The sequence below is a fragment of the Aspergillus costaricaensis genome (assembly GCF_003184835.1).
Source record: "Aspergillus costaricaensis CBS 115574 unplaced genomic scaffold BO79scaffold_70, whole genome shotgun sequence".
In the NCBI taxonomy this organism is placed as follows: domain Eukaryota; kingdom Fungi; phylum Ascomycota; class Eurotiomycetes; order Eurotiales; family Aspergillaceae; genus Aspergillus; species Aspergillus costaricensis.
In genome coordinates, this window is record NW_020291870.1 from 45,655 (window position 1) to 63,646 (window position 17,992).

Sequence of the window (17,992 nt, forward strand, 5' to 3'; positions counted from 1 at the left end):
CTCCGCGCGCATCTTGCGTCACACGTTCTCCGCCTCAGATTCTTGAAGATCGCTTCATCTTCATCTCTTCATCTTCACATCAATTTATCTTCCCCTTCTTCCTCCCCGCACCGAGTGGAATCTCCGGTACTTGCTTTGATCCTTTCATTCTACTCCCTTCTCCTGAAATCCACTGTCCACTGTTTGGTTCCATCAATCAGTGTGCGCCATCCCCTTCAAATATCGCCCTCTATTCCCACCCTCCGGTTGGTCTATCCTTTCGGGCATCGGCCTGTCAATCGCTGTCAAATTCCTCCCTCCCGTTTATTTTTCTTTCTTTCCTTTTTTCTTTTCTGCATCTTTGCCCCTCCCCCTTGCCTATCACGGGGTCATTTTGCCCCTCTGGCATTATTCTTCTTTATCATCTACTGCTCGTCTCGTCGGGTGCCTGAACGGCTTTACACCCAACCAACCCCCACAGACTTTTTTATCCTCTCAAAAAGTCCGTCTGTTCATCCACTTCTCTTATCCAAGTCCTCTTTTACTTTTCTTTTCCACCCTCACTGCAAGTTCGGCCTAGAAACCTCCTGCGGAGCTTCTGTTGAACGACTTGCGCTGTTCCAACCCCACACTTCCTCGGTCGGAAATAGCGCTTCGCAGCCCATTGTTAATCTGAAGTAGCTGCAAGGGTTCAGGATGGGTCCCGCTGCGCGTTACCGACCCATGTCTCCCAGCGGATCGCGTATGATCGATCCTATGCGGGCCTCCACTGGCACCGTGCAGCTCAGTGCTTCCTACGATCCTTACCACTCTGCCGGCCGTCCGCCATACCCGGGTTACCATGCCGATGTCAACTACGCTTCTTCCTACGAACCTCGCCTGGTGCGAGAACCCCGACTGGAAGCACAACCCATCTCTTCCACAACATACCGAGACCCCGGCCATTCGACCAAGTTGAGGACCGAGTACGCCATCCGACCGCGAGTGCGGAGCAGCACCATGTCTGCGGTGGATCCTCGCTATTCCTCCGGCCGGTATGACACACCTGCATCGCCCTTGTCCCGGGCCTCCCCCGTCATTATCCCTGGTCACCAGCGAACCCCTAGCCCGCGTCGAGACCATGACCGTTACGTTGTACCGGCCTCTTCGCCCCGACACCACCGGCGGCATCATCTCTCCCACATTGATTATGCCAGCGATACTGGGCACTTGGACCCACATGAGGGAGCAAGGCAACGAGTGCCTCATGGTGGATATCCGGTGTACGAGCATAGCCCTCGTTTGCGGTATCCCCCCACTGGCGGTCTCCGGAAAGGCGAAGATATCGACGACTATGATGCTTATTCTTATACCAATGCATCGGAGCAGATGGAAAAAGACTCAATTGCCAGGCTGCGCTATGAGCGAGGAGCTTATCCAAGGAATAGACCACTTAGTCTGACTGGCCTTGATGACCCTCACTTGCTGCCTCGCAAGGAGTCACGGGCTGTCGGGCCTCCTCCGTCTCAGAGAGGCTTTGACAAATTGGACCAAGGCGGTCGTGTGCGGCGTTCCACACACGGCTCCGCTGACAGTGATGTAGATCTGTCGAGTGCGCGGCGGCGGTCCTGGCAGAGGGCCCCCGTATCCTTGCACCAAGATGTCGATGAAGGTTACTCTTCTTATAGGGATGAGTACGACCATGGTCCCCATCGCCGACACCGGCGACATGATGACGATGCGAGTAGCCGGCACTCCTATGACGATCGTGCTTCAAGGCGAACTTCTGCTAAGAGCGCTGTCGCAGCTTCGGGGTCGAGCACCGGCCTAGGAACCGCAGTGCTCGCGAGTGGTTACTCGGACGACTTTGACTATGATCTCTCACCCCGGCCCGACCGTCATCGCTCCCGGGACCGGAGCGCTCGGGATCTGGAGTATAGAAGGCATCACAGTCGATCGCGCAGACCTTCTAGACGTCGCTCAGGGAGCGAGTCTGATGAGCATACCTCGGATGAAGACCTGAAGAAATACCGGCGCGAGCCATCGGCGCATAGGAGGCCTGATGGCTCGGATGTGTCAGCCAGTGGCAGCGAGCGACCGTCTCATTATTTGACAGTCGATCGCGCCCATCGCCAGCGGTCTCACTCTCGTCACCGAAGCGAAGATTTGCCGCGTCACAAAGAAGCAGATGTCGGCCGCCCAGACGAGCTCCAAAAGTCTGAGCAGGCCACGTCGAAAGATCAGGATCCACCTGCGCCCAAAGGAATCCTGAAGCGTCCCCGTGAGAAGTTCCCGGAGGAGCCCAATCCCGTACGAGAAGGCGTGGCTCCATTGAAAGATGCGCACAAGAAGGGCATCCCTCCTGGGGCCCGGTGGACGAAGATTGACCGACGGCTTGTGAACCCCGCTGCCTTGGAGCTTGGTCGAGAGCGGTATGAGGAGCGAGCGGAGTATGTGATCGTGTTACGAGTCTTGACCAAGGAGGAAATCCAAGCGTATGCGGTCAAGACGCAGGAAATTCGAGGTAAGTTCCCAGAGCTTCATGGATCACAATGCGTACTAAACAGGTGTGTAGATGCTCGCCGGCAAGAGGTCATGAAGGAGCGCCGTCGACGTCGGGAGGAGGACCGTCGCCACGGGCGTAGAGTGGATAGTTCCTCGAGTGATGATGAAGACGAGGATGACGAGGCTGCGACTCCTCTTGCCATCGAGGGTGCGCCTGACACGAAATCGGGGTCCAAGACCTCGACTGAACCCGTTAAAGCAGCAGTATGATCATGTTCTGTCTGTGCATCTTTTTGTTACTATATTGTTTTTGTTTATTTGGTCATTTCCTCAGTTGCAATACCTCTATTGTTCACGTGATTACATGCTGGTCCAGATCACGAGCTGGGAGGAATAGAGAATGAGTGTACAACAGCGGACCGGCGTTGCTCGGGATTGAAGGAACAGGAATGTATGGTTTATGGCAGTGCCTATTAGACGCAATGACCTGGATGCACGCGCAATCAAACAAGTCAAGCAATTACAATTGGAAGCGTTTGAATTTCAACTGGTTCTACGGCATGTGGTGTACACAATACGGAGTAAGTAGTAAATAGGAAGTAGTATGTGTGCCACTTCATCCACCTTGGAAAGGGAGACAAAACAGAAAAAAGGAAGCAGAAAAATTAACTCACTCACCTCACTAGCGCGAGATGTCAGTGCAGTGGCAATGCGCGACTTCCCAAAACAGAGAAAGAAAAGAAAATAGCAGACCAAACTATCCTGAGTAGTTAAAGAGAACACCCCAAACGGTCTTCTGACTCCGTCCAAGCCCTGGTTACACTTCGTCCTACCTGAACCTCCTTCCTCAGTGGTTGATCCAACCTTTCTGCGCGTGTTCAAGGAAAACTACTTACTTACAGACTGGACAGACTTTTCCCACCTCGTCAATGTGTCATGTCTTGTGTGACCCTTTTCTTCTCTGCCTGGATTGGGTATCATTCTCTCGATGCCTAGAGTAGCCCTCTTTTTTCTTCTCCTCCTTCTCCCTGTTTGTTCTGTTGTGTGGTTTTGTTTGCTGTGGCAAGTTGCCGTTTGTTTTTACTGGCTGGCTGGGTGTCGTGTCCTGTCTGCTGCATGGCATGGCATGGCATGGCTGTGTGTAGTTGTAGGTGTGTCATTTCTGTTCTTTTCCGTCTTTTCCTTTTCCACCGTTTCTTGTTACTATTACTAGTACTACAGTAAGTGTTGTCTCTGCGCCCACTGGGTATCTAGAGTATATTATGACGAAGATAGAGAGAAACACAGGTTTAGAGAATGTCATGTCTTGACTGAGTGAAAGAAAGGGGTTGAAGGCAAACTAAACTCTCTTCAGTCCGGATTACAACGACTCTCTCCCAATGGTTCTGGTTCTGGCTCTGCGTTTACGTCTATCTGCTTGTTTCCGATGCGCATGTGAACTTGAACCAATAAACAGGTATATGTGGAAATGAAGCATGACGAATCTGCGTGTGTGGGGTGGGTTTAGGTCGGGTTGGTTGGAGATTTAATAGCCGTCAATAGTAGACTTCTCCTATAATTTAATTACTTAGGAGTTTGAGGAATCGGATTTGGGCGTGTGCTGTTATTTAGTGATGGGAAGATATAGTTTGAAGTGAAGGAGTATAGTCCACTAGGGGGTGATTGTGTCGGGAGGGATGATGGGATACTTGTCAGGTTGATGTAAGTAGATGTCATGGCATGTTTCATTCGTCGGCCGATGACTGCATTTATGCTTTGCTTCAAGTCTTGAAAGTATTATAGTAAAGATGGCGATGTAGTGGTTGGTGTGCTAAGGGTATATGTCATGTCATTGCCACCTGATCGTTGATTGGGGAGGTGGTCGCAGGACTCGGACTCGGATAAAATAGGACGAATGAGGGATGAAATCATAGTAACTATCTTTCTAAGTACCTGTCTATCTATCTATCAATCATATGTACATACACCTTTCAACAAGATGATGCATGCATGCACATTCATCTACGCATCACAGATGTATAGACACCAGACAGACAGACAGACAGACAGACGGAAGAAACTCAATCAGCCAAAAGTCACTCCCACCATTCAATATCCCACAAAGATAAGTAGAGCAAGCAAGTGTATACGTACCTCAATAGTAGATAATACTAACCATATAATATGACTTCAGTGGCGTCCTCAGTATTCCTTTCGCCGAACAAAGCCCTCCCAAGGCAACCAGAGCAAACAAACAATCAATCAACCAACCAAGCACGCAAGAAAGGAGGCAGGCAAGCGGGCGGCGCCTCACCTCTTCTCTTTCCCAAACACACCGAACCAAACAGATCTGGTCAGCTTAGTAGCCTGTCAGTCTCAACCAGTTCAGACGAGACAGGTTTCTGTGTTCTATTTCTTTCTCAGGAGGTAATGTCCCATGATCAGAATCGAGAATATTCCGGACAAGGCAATAAAATCAAGTATTGGGCTTGAAGCTTGAAGGATTGAGTTTATGTGTTTTCCAGCCGGCTTGGGAGGACGGGTAAGGGAAAGAAAGAAAAAAAAAAAGGATGAAACGAGGAAGGTTTGGTGATTTGTTTGTTTGCTTGGATGGGTAGAAGAGGAGAGGTGAGTGCGTGCGTATGTAGACAGATAGGAGTATCTGCCACTGTCAGTGTGATGCGGTTCAGTTAGTCCCCTAGAGACAAATAGGAAGGTAGGTAAATGTGCTCTCTCTGTCTGCCTTGTGGGGTGATGAGGGGGTAGAGTAGTATATGGGTAATAATATGCCTCACTCTATAGTGAGTGGTTTAGTAACAAAGTATCTCGTTGGACTTGGCTAATCTAGTAGGGAGAGACATGTTGGCTCAGGACATAATCTCATAGGTTGGTGGGTTATATTGGGTTGGGGTGATTACATGGTTTACTTAGTGACCTCCACCGTAAGGCTCTCTCCTATATGCATGGGTAGGATAATAGAATGGTTCTACTAATACGATTACGATTACTATACTATACTATACTACCACACATATACATAATCTATCTAGGTTTTCAGATGTGATGTGTAATGGGGTACGTAGGGCTGCTTCTGCCACAATTGATCAGTAAGACAAGTCTTAGTATCTCGAATTAGAGTACTCCGTATAGCTAGTACAGATTTCCCAGCTAACTTCACCATCAAAGTATATACCTTGGTAACAATCAATACCTACAGTAAGTAACAACCCAGTCCTGCATCGGGAAAAATAAGTAAGCAAGCAAGAAGAACCGTTCCCAACGCTTCTGCATCATTGTTTCATTTGGCAGCAACAAGAGAAGAAAACAAAAAAAAGCGCATGTCGTCCCGAGTCACCCGAGTTAGAGTTTCCGCTGCGCCAGATTGAGTTTTTGAGAAAGGATAAGGGAAAGTAAGGGTAAAAAGGTTGATTTGCTTTGTTTCGTGTGCTCGGATATGCCATGCCATGCTATGCCGTGTGCCATGTCAGGTACGGAGTACACTTTGCTGTATGTATGTATGTATGTATGTATTTGGTTTACGAACTACTTTGTGGGTAAAGTAAATAGTATCTGGTCTAGATGGGTTGATAGAAATCCCTAGTATCCCCTGACTACTGATACAACTAGCTAAGTCACTAGCTAGTAAGTAATAAATATAATTTCATCTGAAATAGACGATCTAGACAGGCGTCCATGTACGTACGTGCCTCAAATTGTCCTAAGCGAAAATGCAATTTCCACTACCTACGGGATGATAATGATGAGCAACGAAACAAAAAAGTAAGGGAAAAAAAAAGGCTCGGGAAAATCCACATCGCGAGGATGGCCGACAATCACCCGTTATTAGCTGCCGTCAGTGCGTGGGAAAGAAAAAATAAAAAAAGGGAAAGGGAAGGGCGAGAGACAGAGTCAAGAGAGGGAAATTAGACAAAGAAGCTTACACTTCACACCCCCTCCCTACAAGCTTAGAACATAGTTAGACTCACCACCAACTATCCAAACTAACTAACTACTAGATAGGTTTAAGTCCACTTAGTCTAGTACGCAAGTCTAGGTTACATACCTATCGTTGCGCACGAAAAAAATAAAAAAGCAAATGAAAAATTAACCAACGGCCACAAATCACAGCACATCAATTTAATTAAGACCTACATGCCCTATGTACCTAGTCATGCAGGCTGTCAGGCTGGAGAGGAGGGGTGAGTGATTGAGTGGTATTGTGTGTGTGGAAAAAATTGCAGGTGTGTGTGCGTGTGTGTGATAGCCTACGGATAAGTTAGTTAGTTAGTGTTAGTTCGAGAAGATGAATCAATCCCATTCATTTCATTTCCCCCTCCCCTCTCCAACTCCATCTTTCCCCCTCCGATCAACAATTAGTAGTCCCGTCTGGACCCGGCGTGACATCCTTCTGTTTGTGATCATAACAGTTACTATTCCTCCATATTCTTTTTTATTTTTTTTTTATTTTTCCCTTCTTAGTAATTAGCTAAAAATATACCTCTCATCTATCTACTAGCTGAATAGTGCCAACTACTTAGCGAGTAACAAACTAACTAGTTAGTTCACTACACACACACACATCCAGACTCCCATTTTCCCATGGATCGTTCAATGTTGCTCCATCTTCGGCGGCGTCGGATGGTGGGGCCGGAACACCAGACAACAACAACAACCACTACCACTACTACTTATAGTTTAGCCCGGAGGAAGAGGGCATGAGTCGTTGGGCCACTGGCTGGCTGCTGCGCCGGCGGCGGCCAGCCCTTAGGGCTCAGATCACATGTTTCTATTCATTACTTAACTTACCAGACTAAAATCTGACAGCTATGTTGTAATTATGTATGGTATTGTATTGTTTGTTCGTTACGTTCCCCATGGGAGGGAGAGAGTGTGTGGGAGAGTTAGTAGTTATACTAGGTCGAAATAGGCAAAAAGATAGAGGACCTTCTCTCTATACCAATTAAGATGCAAAGAAGGACTTGTCTACAAGTAAGTATGTTTGGTGAATAGCACCCTCCGTAGATAGGCTGAATCCTCCTTCAACCACTTACGTATGTCCAATTTAACGCGGAGATTGTTGCTTGCTTGCTGAACAACTGCCCGACGGGACATACCTATTGGGGTGAAGTAATCTGGAAGCCTAGATTTGTGTTCTGGTTCTGGGTCTAGTTTGGTGATGGGAGGGAGGGAGGGAGGAAAGCAAACATCTACCAGTTTAATATGGGCTATATTTGACTTCAGTGGAAATAAGACTCCATACATAAGTTACTAACTTACAGTGCAAATATAAGCAATTAAAGAAGCATTCCTACTATGTACTTATACTAAAAAGAGACACAAGCTACACCTCCGTAACCAAACAAGCAAGCAAGCAAGCAAGCAAGCAAGCAATCTACGGGCGGCTCTTAGCTACCTACCTACCCATTTCCTCCGTAGACGTCAAAACCCGAACTCGACATTCCATCCATCCATCCGTCCGCTTGCTTGATTGCCCGGTGCGGAGAAAATAATCCCCTCCTGTCATCTCAGTAACCTGTCATGCGTGGTTGGACAAGGTTGATATTATCGGGGGGTCTGGATTGGAGGAAAGGGAGGGAATTACATAAGGGGCGTGGGAGGGCAGATTTGAGTAGGGATCGGCATGTAGGGTGACATTTATGGGAGTTTAGTATGATGATGGCTGTTGTTTGATTGTTTGATTTGATTGTATGTATGAATGTATGTGTTGGTTTGGGTATTGGTGTTACGTTACGATGGTCATGTTTGATGGTCTTTGTATCGGGTGTTTGATGTGGGAATGTTTGATTAATTAGGGGGATTGTTCGAGGTAGCTACTTGTAGGAGGTTATGAGTATAGTCTTATTATCTGGACTGACAAAGTGATCTTCTATCTAAGGTGGTAGATGAAACAAATGAGACAGACGTCCGGCCGAAGTATCTTCCCCAGATACAGAGAATCAATAACTATGCAATACATACAGGTGTATAACTCGGGTTAAAACCCAGCGCTGTGCAGTAGTAAGTATAGTCAGTGACAGGACAGCACGCATACATACAGTTACTTACCTAGCTACATAACATCGGATGTAAGTCCACGGTCGAATATCGGACATTTAAGCTTCCCGAAATTCAAAGAAAAGGAAATGCAACTATATTATTCTACCTATGAAGAAAGGGGTCAAAACATCGATCCATGGTTCATAGTCCCCATCTGATTTCAAATCAGGGTAACCATAGAGCGAAGAAAATGAAAATACGTGGGCGCGAAATGTATTGGGTGACGTTTTCTTTGTTCTTCTTCAATTTGGTTTTTTTGCTGGCGCTGCCTTACATCTCCTGCCAAGATGGGTCCAGCCGGTTGTTGATCGGGATTATTCTGTCCATTCTTTTCTCTCTCTCCATGGGGTAACTGTCTGACATGGGGGGAGGTTTCGCACTACTATCTTAGTAGATACTCTGTTGGTAGGTGGTGTATGCATGTCGTGGTGTATCAACTACGAGCTTGGTGGTGGAGTGGATGGACATCGCTCACTGCTCAGGAACGGCCATCAAAAAGTCTAGGTCGCTCGAATCGATACATCCCACACACCTTCATCCACTTTCTAGTCTAGATACCTCACGGACTATCGGACTAGATACAAGGGAGGTTTAGTGCCGAAAAAGAAAACAAATAATAATAAGAAAAATAAGAAGAGGTGATGCCCTACGTATTAGAGCGGCAGACCCACTCACACATGATATAATTACTCGACACGCCAAAGTTAGTAATGGTAGTCCCCCAACGGCGACTCGACCATCGTAAGTTCGTTCGTTCGTTTAAAAGGATTCTGCATCAAGCTAGACCAGCGTTGTTCTGGACGTTGCAGGATGATGTTATAATTACTTTTTTCTCCCTTTTTGCTTTTCGACGACTCGGCCTTCGACAAATTGAGAGTGGGAGAGAGCTGGTATGCTGTAACGGGTGGAGTCGGACTGCGGGGCAAACATGGTGATTGCTGGCCCGTCGTGCTATTATTTACCGGTTCAAAGATCTCCGTTGCGATATTTCGATGGCTATAATATTGGCTGATATTACTTTAGCCATCGGGGGATGATGGAGACATGACATCGCCATTACATAAGGGTTCATGTAATAAACAAGATCAAGATCAGAGGCAGAAAAAGCATACTACTTACCTTGCAACCCGCACACTCCAAATTAAGAGGCACATCCATCAACTGCTGCACTCGAGATTTTCCATCCGTGCTCCGTACATAAGGCGGAGAGGGTGTCTTGACGGCACAGACACTTATGCATGCTAGGGAGCTGATCCATCCAGGTATCCTTGTAGAAGGCTACTTTGACAAGCTCACTATCCGTAGATAGTTGATCTGTCGGACAAGGATTGTCCTTAGTACGGTCGTTAAGAGCAGCGGCCAACCTGATGTGCATACGGCCCCCAGTTGCCGATCACCACCTGAAGCATGCTAGCCATGATGATAATTAAGTGGGAAGGGAAACGAGCCAGAACGGGTCCCACCGCAGCTGGATGCGTCTTTTTTTTTTGTTTTGCTTTCTGAAGGTGAGAAAGATGGAGAAGATTAATGCGGCGCAGTGATTGCGCGCTAACTTTTCAAAATGGGAGGTTCGAGAAACACATGCTAGTACAAGAGGAGAGTTAGAGACAGCCAGACAACCTTCGCATAACCTGCCTACTTAATACTGGGGAACAAAATTCGTAGGCTATCGTGTCGTGTTCCTCCACAACCACTGCCATTGGTAGGCAGTAAGTACTTGCGGTAGCGCAAGCGCCGGAGTTGACCTCCGTCTCAAGCGAGCTCAGCTCGACGGGCACCAACCACTACTGCGTACGGACTTTACTCCGTAGAACCAGACCGTGGTTCAATTCAACCTGTAAAGTGTGAACAATTTGCTGTGTCGGCTCTTGCTGCTTGGTTCCATAATAATAAACACCTCACTTTCCCCCCAGTCGATCCGATGATATCAAAGGGAAAATTTGGGTGATCCACCCAGGGGTTTTGATTCCCTGTCGGAGTCGGAAACGGAGCCCCCCGTGATTCGGGCTGAAAGTGGACTCCCATTTTAGTTCCTGTTTTGCGATCTCAGTGTGGCTCCGCTTTTGTTCCCTGGCACCCAACCTGCCTTTCCTTGGTTTCGTTATCGGTTTCAGCTGGAAACCTTCTGTTCCATCTGCTAGTCCACAGCACTATGAGTAGACTACGACAAAGTATGTGGATGTCATGAGAGACATGAAGCAACTGGGCCCGACGGGTTCCCCGATGTTGCCGTGCTCCCGAGAGAGGCATTGATTCTAGATTCTGGTTTCATGGAAGTACTTAGGTTCGTTCGTGCGATCTTCTTCCGAGGAGAAATACGAGGTTTCACCGCCCTGATCGAACCAGTCGTCGGTCCTTCGAACAGGTAAACCTTCAACTAGTATGGAGTAGTGAGTAGTTATCTCGACCTGTCGGAAGGTGTCGCAGCTCGAACTCAACCTCACACCCATCTCGCATCGATGGCTCCACACCCACTTTATCTAACCTACACCTACCAAGCAAACTTCGAGGACCTGCCTTTCCTCCGACTACCATCCAGTTAGTCCCGCGCACTGGGGCTACCGTACCTAATCTATTCAAAGTTCCCACCCTCTAATCGACACGCCTGAATTCTCCCGAGCACGGCCTCCCGATAGGACCCATTCAGGGAAGCCGCTTGTTGGACTACTCGGTGACGGTAAGTAGTAGGCGATGATTGTGGCGGTCGCGAGGTCTGGTGACTGCAGAGCCTACCACCATTTGTAGATCAGGCAATGGATGAGACGCGATGAGTAAAGTCCTTTACAAAGAGAGTCTCACTCATCGCCATCCAACGTATCCAATATGGTTCAGCATCAGGTACGCGGAGCACCATCACCCGCCCAATGCTGGATTGGATTCGTAACCCTCCGGTCGTCACATCGCCCGGCTCCGGGCCCCAATCATTCGCCAAAGCTTCACTCCGCTCCTTCCCCTCTTTTGTACCTGCTTAGGTTCCATCGCAAGCTCGGTGCTACTTACTTGGTCCAAAGTCTCGAGTCTCGACAATGGTTGTTCAGATGGGTCTAACGTTGCAGTATCCGTACTACTCACCTACTCGTGGTAGTTCTGGAACTGTCCTTTCCAGAGCGATTACTTAGCGAGGTATAGTAGTATTTTCCGGGGCCGAGAAAAGAGACCAATCAGAAGAAACAACTCCTGTCATCAGGAGAGTAGCAGCAAAAAGAGGGGATATGGTTGGAAATGAAGGCTAGAATCAGAAAAGGCAAGTCAAAATAGTAGTAGTAAAGTGAGACAGGAAAGAAGCACGAAATGAAGAGCGAGAAGGCGGAGACCAGGAGAGCGACCGGGGGGTCACGGAACTACCACATAGTGCGAACGCGGACTTTAGCACCCTGCATCGATCACAACGAGCAATGCCAATGACAGGGAAGGAGGAGGTCTGACACCGTTGCTTGCGTTCAGCCCAAGGACTCCACCAACCCGACGCTAAAGGCAGCTAAGGTGGTGAGCATGCCACACACATGGCTTCCTGGAGGGTGAGATTTGCGACTGGGCGGCGCAGCAACTCAGCGTTTGCGAACTTGTCCGAAAGAGGGAGAGCTTGGATTACGACGACCTTTTCCACTAATCCCCGTCTGGTAAGTCTCCTGTGTCCCTTTTCGGTTCTCTGAGGGAGGAGACGATACCAGCTACCCACTCAGCAATCTTAGTATTCCTGCGATGGCGTCAATGATATGTTATGGCCCGAACCGACGGGCTAACGGTGGATTGAGTGGACGGAGGATGAGGAGAAGACGGAGCAACAACAGCAGCAGTAGCAGCATGTTAGAGACCAAAGCTGAGTCTGGAGCTCCCCACAAGCTACACCAGGTCCGGATCCGACCCCTCCTTTGTTGGTTCTCCACGTACTCCGTGCTCGACAGCTAGCTAGTCCCCTTCATCTACTACGCCGCACAGAGGTGGTAGTTCACCACTGTACCCATCGGACAAAAGGCGTCCCAACAGTTGCAGTCTGGCTGCAGCAAAGTACACGGCATGCTTACTTTAGCTCCTGCACGTCGAGGGAGTGGTAAACCTTCCCATTGTTGGTGGTGGTGGTGGTGCTGCGGACACAGCATCGGCCGGTCCCCCTTTTAAACATATCATCCGAGACAACCATAACGGGAGGCCCTTCTGTGCCGTCCGATTCAAACTTCACATGGGAGTGGGTGCACGAGGACATTCTTATGCTTTTCTCGAACAGGAAAAGAACAGCGGAAACCCCATTTTCTGGCGGGCATGGGCCAGAAGAATCGCGCTGTAACAGTGTGGCTGGGAAAAGAAAGTAACTTGACTTATCTGGCCAGTTTGCTTTAGCTGCTCTCCGGGAGGCTAGAATCGTCGAAGCACCACTTTCTTTGATTTCACCTCCCCTACCACCCAATCGCCAAGTCCCACTAACGGTGGAGCTGCCGTCTGATTGCACGGAAGCCTCAGTGGAGCTGTCCCGTGAATTCTGGCAGGCTGACTGAATGAGCGTCCCCAGCTGAGTATGGAGAGGAGGAGAGAAAGAAAATTTGGGCCGCGCCCCGTCAACGAGAATCAAATCATGACCCTTCCTTACGATAAATAAAGTCGTGTTGTGGCCACGGCCCCGTCGGCCCATCCGGGGCGTACCGGGCTCCTCCTGGCCATGGACACTGCACTTGGCTTCAAGGATGATTTCGATCGCCCAAGGGTAAGAGTAGGTTCATCACTTCTCAACGTATGAAGGTGTCTTGGGAAGCATGATGCAGGAAGCTAGTCGCCGGGAAGCGGCAGGATCAGGAGCCCACCAAAGTGCCAATGATGATTGATCGGCCGCTTTCCAGCCCAAGAGCTGGGGTTACACCGTCATTACTCTCCTTTCAGCAGCATCATCAGCAGCAGCAGAATCATCATCATCATCATCCGCATGGGGAGGGTGAGTAATAAAATATTCGACCGGACACCGTTAGGCTGTCTCAAGTTTATTTGAACCGGGCCGAGGAGGGATGGATAGGATTGGACGGTTAATGACAGCATCAGTTCGCAAACTGCCAAACTTTCGTCATTCCCGAAGAGAGAAAGGGAAGAACAATTAAAATAGGAAAAAGAAAAAAAAATATGAAGAGATTAAAAAATGAAGCAAACTTGAATCTGATGGGGCGTACGGGATACCTCAAATGCCACTGGTCTTTGTGTGTATGTGTGGTGGTGGTAGTAGGAGTTGATCTTGATTGATGGGGGGCTCGGGAGGGGTGCCATTCGTTGAGTGGCGCCTCTGAGATGTGGGAACAAGGCTGACAGCAGCAAGTCAGATCGGTCGTTCTCATACCGGAGTGTAACCAGATCGAGTCGCGTATTCCGTATTATTGACTGGATGTCCCGCGAACGAAGAAAAACAGGCAGACAGATGGGGCTAAAATGCTCGGAGAGGAAACAAATGGCGAATGAAATTGACAGATTAAGATTGTGAAAAAGGGAAAAGGAAAATCAAAACAGAAAATAGGCCGCGATGTTGACTGAACCGGAATTATTCAATAAAAAGGGATATCAAACAAACAGTCTGGAACAATTTAACCCATATCAGCAAACGCTGACAACGGCAACGACGAAAATAACGTCCTCCATGACACGATCATCAGCACTATCGCGGGATCAATAGATGGCTAGAGCTGTGGTGACTGGGCCGATCCATCGAGTCAGCGTCACAGGCCATGTCTACTAAGTGGAGTTGGGCTGGGCTGTTCAGGGCATGGCGATTATGGTTTGTCAATCCAGGGTGCCATTTCAGCAGTTCATTATCAATAACGATCACCATTGTGAGCTCTGAACTATGACTCTTCAAGCATGGCCAGGGGGTGGCCGGCCATATCCTAGGCAGCGACTCGTGTGGGTGGGAATCAAGCTCTTACCCGGTGGTACCTGGATTGAATCTCTGAGAGATCCCACTCCGATGGTGGACTCGACCAAGTGGTTCTCCCAAATCCATGATATCCAGTTATTTCCCGAGGACGAAGATTATACTTCGCTTCTATAGCAAGATGTTTGGACGGTGCCGTTCAATCCGACTACCTACCCATCAGACTAACAACGGCTACTGTACTGTGCCTAATCCTCCCGGCGCCAATCTTCATTAATCCAGACCATCCATTTTCTGCCCTTTCCTTCCAAACCTAAAAACACCTGTGTGGGTATTGGAGCCCAACATGCCAATGGGAAATTTTCTTTTTCTATCAGTTTCCAATTTTCCCCAATTTTTTTCTTGCCTTTTTTATTTTTCCCATTTTCCCTTTTCGTCCAACACTAATCATTATCCTCGACAATGTGAATGCCTTTTTCCCTCCACGCTTTTACTTTGAGAGAGGTTTGGGGCTTGTAATCTTTTTTTTTATTGTGTTAGCAGAGACAGCAGCTCCAAGATGACTGGCCAAATGACTCAGAATAGCGTTGACTGGGCGAAGTTAATGCAAAGAAGAAAAAGGAAAATGCCAACGAGGAAAAGAAAAAGAAAATGACAGCTGATTAATAATCCCGGCCAACACGATCTGTCACGGCCATATTGACACTCACCCGGCCGGATGCACACACACCCGCACACCCACTCTGCTCTTAGGGTGGTGTGGGTGGCAGGTGCTTGCTTTTTACCTACTACCAAGTAGGTAAAAGTAGCTGCATGTTCTCCCTCCACTGCCCATGCCTCCTAAGTGGCAGCTCGCAAGCCATGATTGTCACAGTAATTTCATGAGATTATTTCCCGGCCTGTTATAATTAGTCGTCTGCAGCATGATAGGCGAGAGAAGCCATGCGGATTACCACTGACCATATACCACTTACTCTCTGTACATACACCGTTCGACACTCGGTTGATCAGTAGATACTTCTCCAGACCTAACCACCAATTGCTCCCTTTTTGGATCACCGTTCTCACTGGCGCATTAGTTTCCGATCCATTTCTGGTCGTCACAATCTCAAGTACAAAAACGCAAGCGAGCCAACGGAACCCCATCTGCTTGACCTTCTCAAAGTTTTGAGATCTCGACGCTTGGCGGCTGTTTCCGATTCTTTGTCTACTGTCTTTGTTCTACCTTTCTTTTTTCCTGCTCTTTAAGGTTTGCCCATCATCCCTCATACTGCTGCTACTCTAGTCCAGTTGCCAGTTTTGCTGGACAGTTTTTCCTAGTTTGAACCTCGACGGGCCAAAGGTACGTTCTATTTCCTTGCCAGTTATCCCTACTACCCACGGTTCTTGTCGTCAAACAATTCCCGGGGTCGCAGCCATGTCAGTGGTGGCCTACAGGTAAACCGTCATCCGCTGCATCTCATATTTCTTTTTTGCAAAGAAAAGTCCCCTACTGTATGCCGTGCTCGGCATCTAGTGGCTCTCTCTCCCTCTCTTACTCTCAGTCTGTCTTCCCCAGAATTCCCACCTTTTTTGCCCCGTTGATTTTTATGATTTTACTTTTCCCACCATTTTATTCTTGGATTTGACTCTGCCACTGCATGCTGCAAACCACTCCCCCAAAAGACAATTCATCGAGTCAGCCATCTCTTTCCTTTTCAATTGCACCTGTCTGTCGTCAGGAGTCACTTTGTTCGAGTCAATCCTCTTCAGAGACCCTCAAAGTGTCGCATTCGCGTTTTTGCTCCTGCGTCCTGCATCCATCCTGGTCAATATTACACCACCTTCCCGCTAGTTACAAGCTCATCCTGATATCCCCACTAGTCAGTGCATCCCTCTGACGCTGTCCTGCCCTCCGTCACTTGTCTGTTTTCTTTCCCTATTTCTTTTTTATTTATTCATTTTTACCCTTAATCTTTTTTATTATTTAAATCCTTTTTCTATTTTTCCTTATTCTATCTTATTCTTTCCGCCCCCCTTCTCCCTGCTTTAATTTATTTCTCCCAGACTTCTTCATCTCCCCCCATACCTGTTCCGGAATAGCTAGCTGGTGAACAACTCCTCTGACTGAAGGATGGGTCTCCAGCGCAGCTAAATAACGACCCTGGACCCTCCACAATTACACTTGCACACTCGCATTGCACCGTTTATCCAGGCCCATCATCGCCAGGCCCCCTTCCTTTCCCACCCTCAACCCCCCCTCCCCTCCCCCAGTTCAGAACCACACGGACCAACGAGCCACTACCGTTACCCTTCAGCCTCTCATTAGCTTTCCTTTTCATAAGCTCTCCTCTAGTCTAGTCTAGATATCCTTTCCACCCCCGTTTCTGGGCCCCTCCCTCCGGACTATCTTCTTACGCGCATCCTTTCTTCTCTCCCGCACCCAAGCTGAACTTTGTTTTATGTCTCTCCTCTAGACTTCCCTCCCCTTATTATATGAGCTGAAGCCATTGAAGGACGAAAGCAAAGGAAGTCCAGAAAAAAAATAAAAAAGGATTATCATCCCGGACCATTCGAGGTCAGTCATGACCGGCATGGTTCAGACTGACCTAGCTCATCCACCTGCACCAAAGTACAAGGACGAGCCAGTGGAAGATCCTGTGAGTATATTTTCATCACTTCTTGAGTGCTAGGAACCCGTGCTTTTTTGCCTGTCATGTTATTCTTTTCTTTTCCAGTATTTTCTTTTTCCCTTCTCCGACCTTTCTATCTTGGTATTTTGCCTCTCATGCCTGCATCATTCCACGCCTTTGCCCTTCATCCAAGGTCAACCTGGCCTACTGCGCATGAGTGCTACGGGGGAGAACCCGGGAGTATGTGGGCATTTGGTCCTCAGTAGAGCAGGCCTCCCTGCTTGTTGAGACCGTATACGATAACCTGACCGTGTCGCCTGTTTCCACTGCGATGACGTCTCCCGCAATGCGCCAATAATCAATGCACGGACGCCTTGTCTTCCGACGTCCGTCGAACACCCTGTGGTCTCACCCTCGACATCCGGAATATTCTTCAACGTCCTGCGACACTGGAGCCGCCAATGGGGCTGGAAAGTTTCTTCAGCACGGGTCATGCCCACATCTGTCATGCTCTCTGGCCGCGCTTGCAGAAAGTCATCGCTGACTCGGCTTTGACTGTTCGACCAAACTATGAATCTGATTCGGACCCCACGTGTCTTGCTTTCACGTTCCCCTGGAGACGATAAAGGAAGGTCATTCTTGTTGCCTGAATGACACGACTTACCAGCAGCATGGACAACATACCCACCGAGGTTTTGGGAGATGCGAACAGGTCCAGAGTTGCCAACTTCTTACCAACGATGCTTGCCTGTGGCAGGTGCTTTCCTTATTGCCTCTATGCCGCCATGTACGCATCGGGCTGCCTCCTACAGATGCTCAACCATATGTGTGTTTGGGCTTCTTGCTTATAGAATAAGCAACTCATTGATTTGTGTTCCCATGTGCAGTTTCTGATTCAACTACATTTTATTTTGTCTTGCACATACTTTCTTAATCATTTCTTTGAGCATATCGCAAGCTGCAATATACGATCACTCGGGTTCTGAAACTTGTTTCGAGAATAATTCAGGTTCCAGCGCTAACTGTCGTTTGACCC

The 17,992-nt window shown here is 48.3% G+C and overlaps 4 protein-coding genes across 4 annotated transcripts; 2 read left to right on the forward strand and 2 right to left on the reverse strand.

Annotated features, from left to right (window-relative positions):
• Nucleotides 1–675: 675 nt before the first annotated feature.
• BO79DRAFT_162193 (uncharacterized protein) lies at nt 676–2,733 on the forward strand (the record flags this gene model as incomplete). Its single annotated transcript, XM_025679061.1, has 2 exons — nt 676–2,482; nt 2,534–2,733. 2 exons carry the CDS (start codon nt 676–678, stop codon nt 2,731–2,733), a joined length of 2,007 nt encoding a protein of 668 aa, XP_025533766.1.
• Nucleotides 2,734–5,228: 2,495 nt separating this feature from the next.
• Nucleotides 5,229–6,645, forward strand: BO79DRAFT_233786 (uncharacterized protein; the record flags this gene model as incomplete). Its single annotated transcript, XM_025684306.1, has 6 exons — nt 5,229–5,243; nt 5,422–5,549; nt 5,778–5,852; nt 6,117–6,141; nt 6,228–6,294; nt 6,497–6,645. The coding sequence occupies 6 exons, from the start codon at nt 5,229–5,231 to the stop codon at nt 6,643–6,645; spliced, it is 459 nt and encodes a 152-aa protein (XP_025533767.1).
• A 5,530-nt stretch (nt 6,646–12,175) lies between these two features.
• On the reverse strand, nt 12,176–13,574 carry BO79DRAFT_212213 (uncharacterized protein; the record flags this gene model as incomplete). The annotated part of the gene is made up of 1 exon (XM_025683159.1): nt 12,176–13,574. A coding segment is annotated over exon 1 (601 nt), but the record flags the coding sequence as incomplete, so codon positions are not given.
• Nucleotides 13,242–13,576, reverse strand: BO79DRAFT_77742 (uncharacterized protein). Its single transcript, XM_025689729.1, has one exon. It carries the CDS (start codon nt 13,522–13,524, stop codon nt 13,357–13,359), a length of 168 nt encoding a protein of 55 aa, XP_025533769.1. The 5' UTR covers nt 13,525–13,576; the 3' UTR covers nt 13,242–13,356.
• Between the last annotated feature and the right edge of the window lie 4,416 nt (nt 13,577–17,992).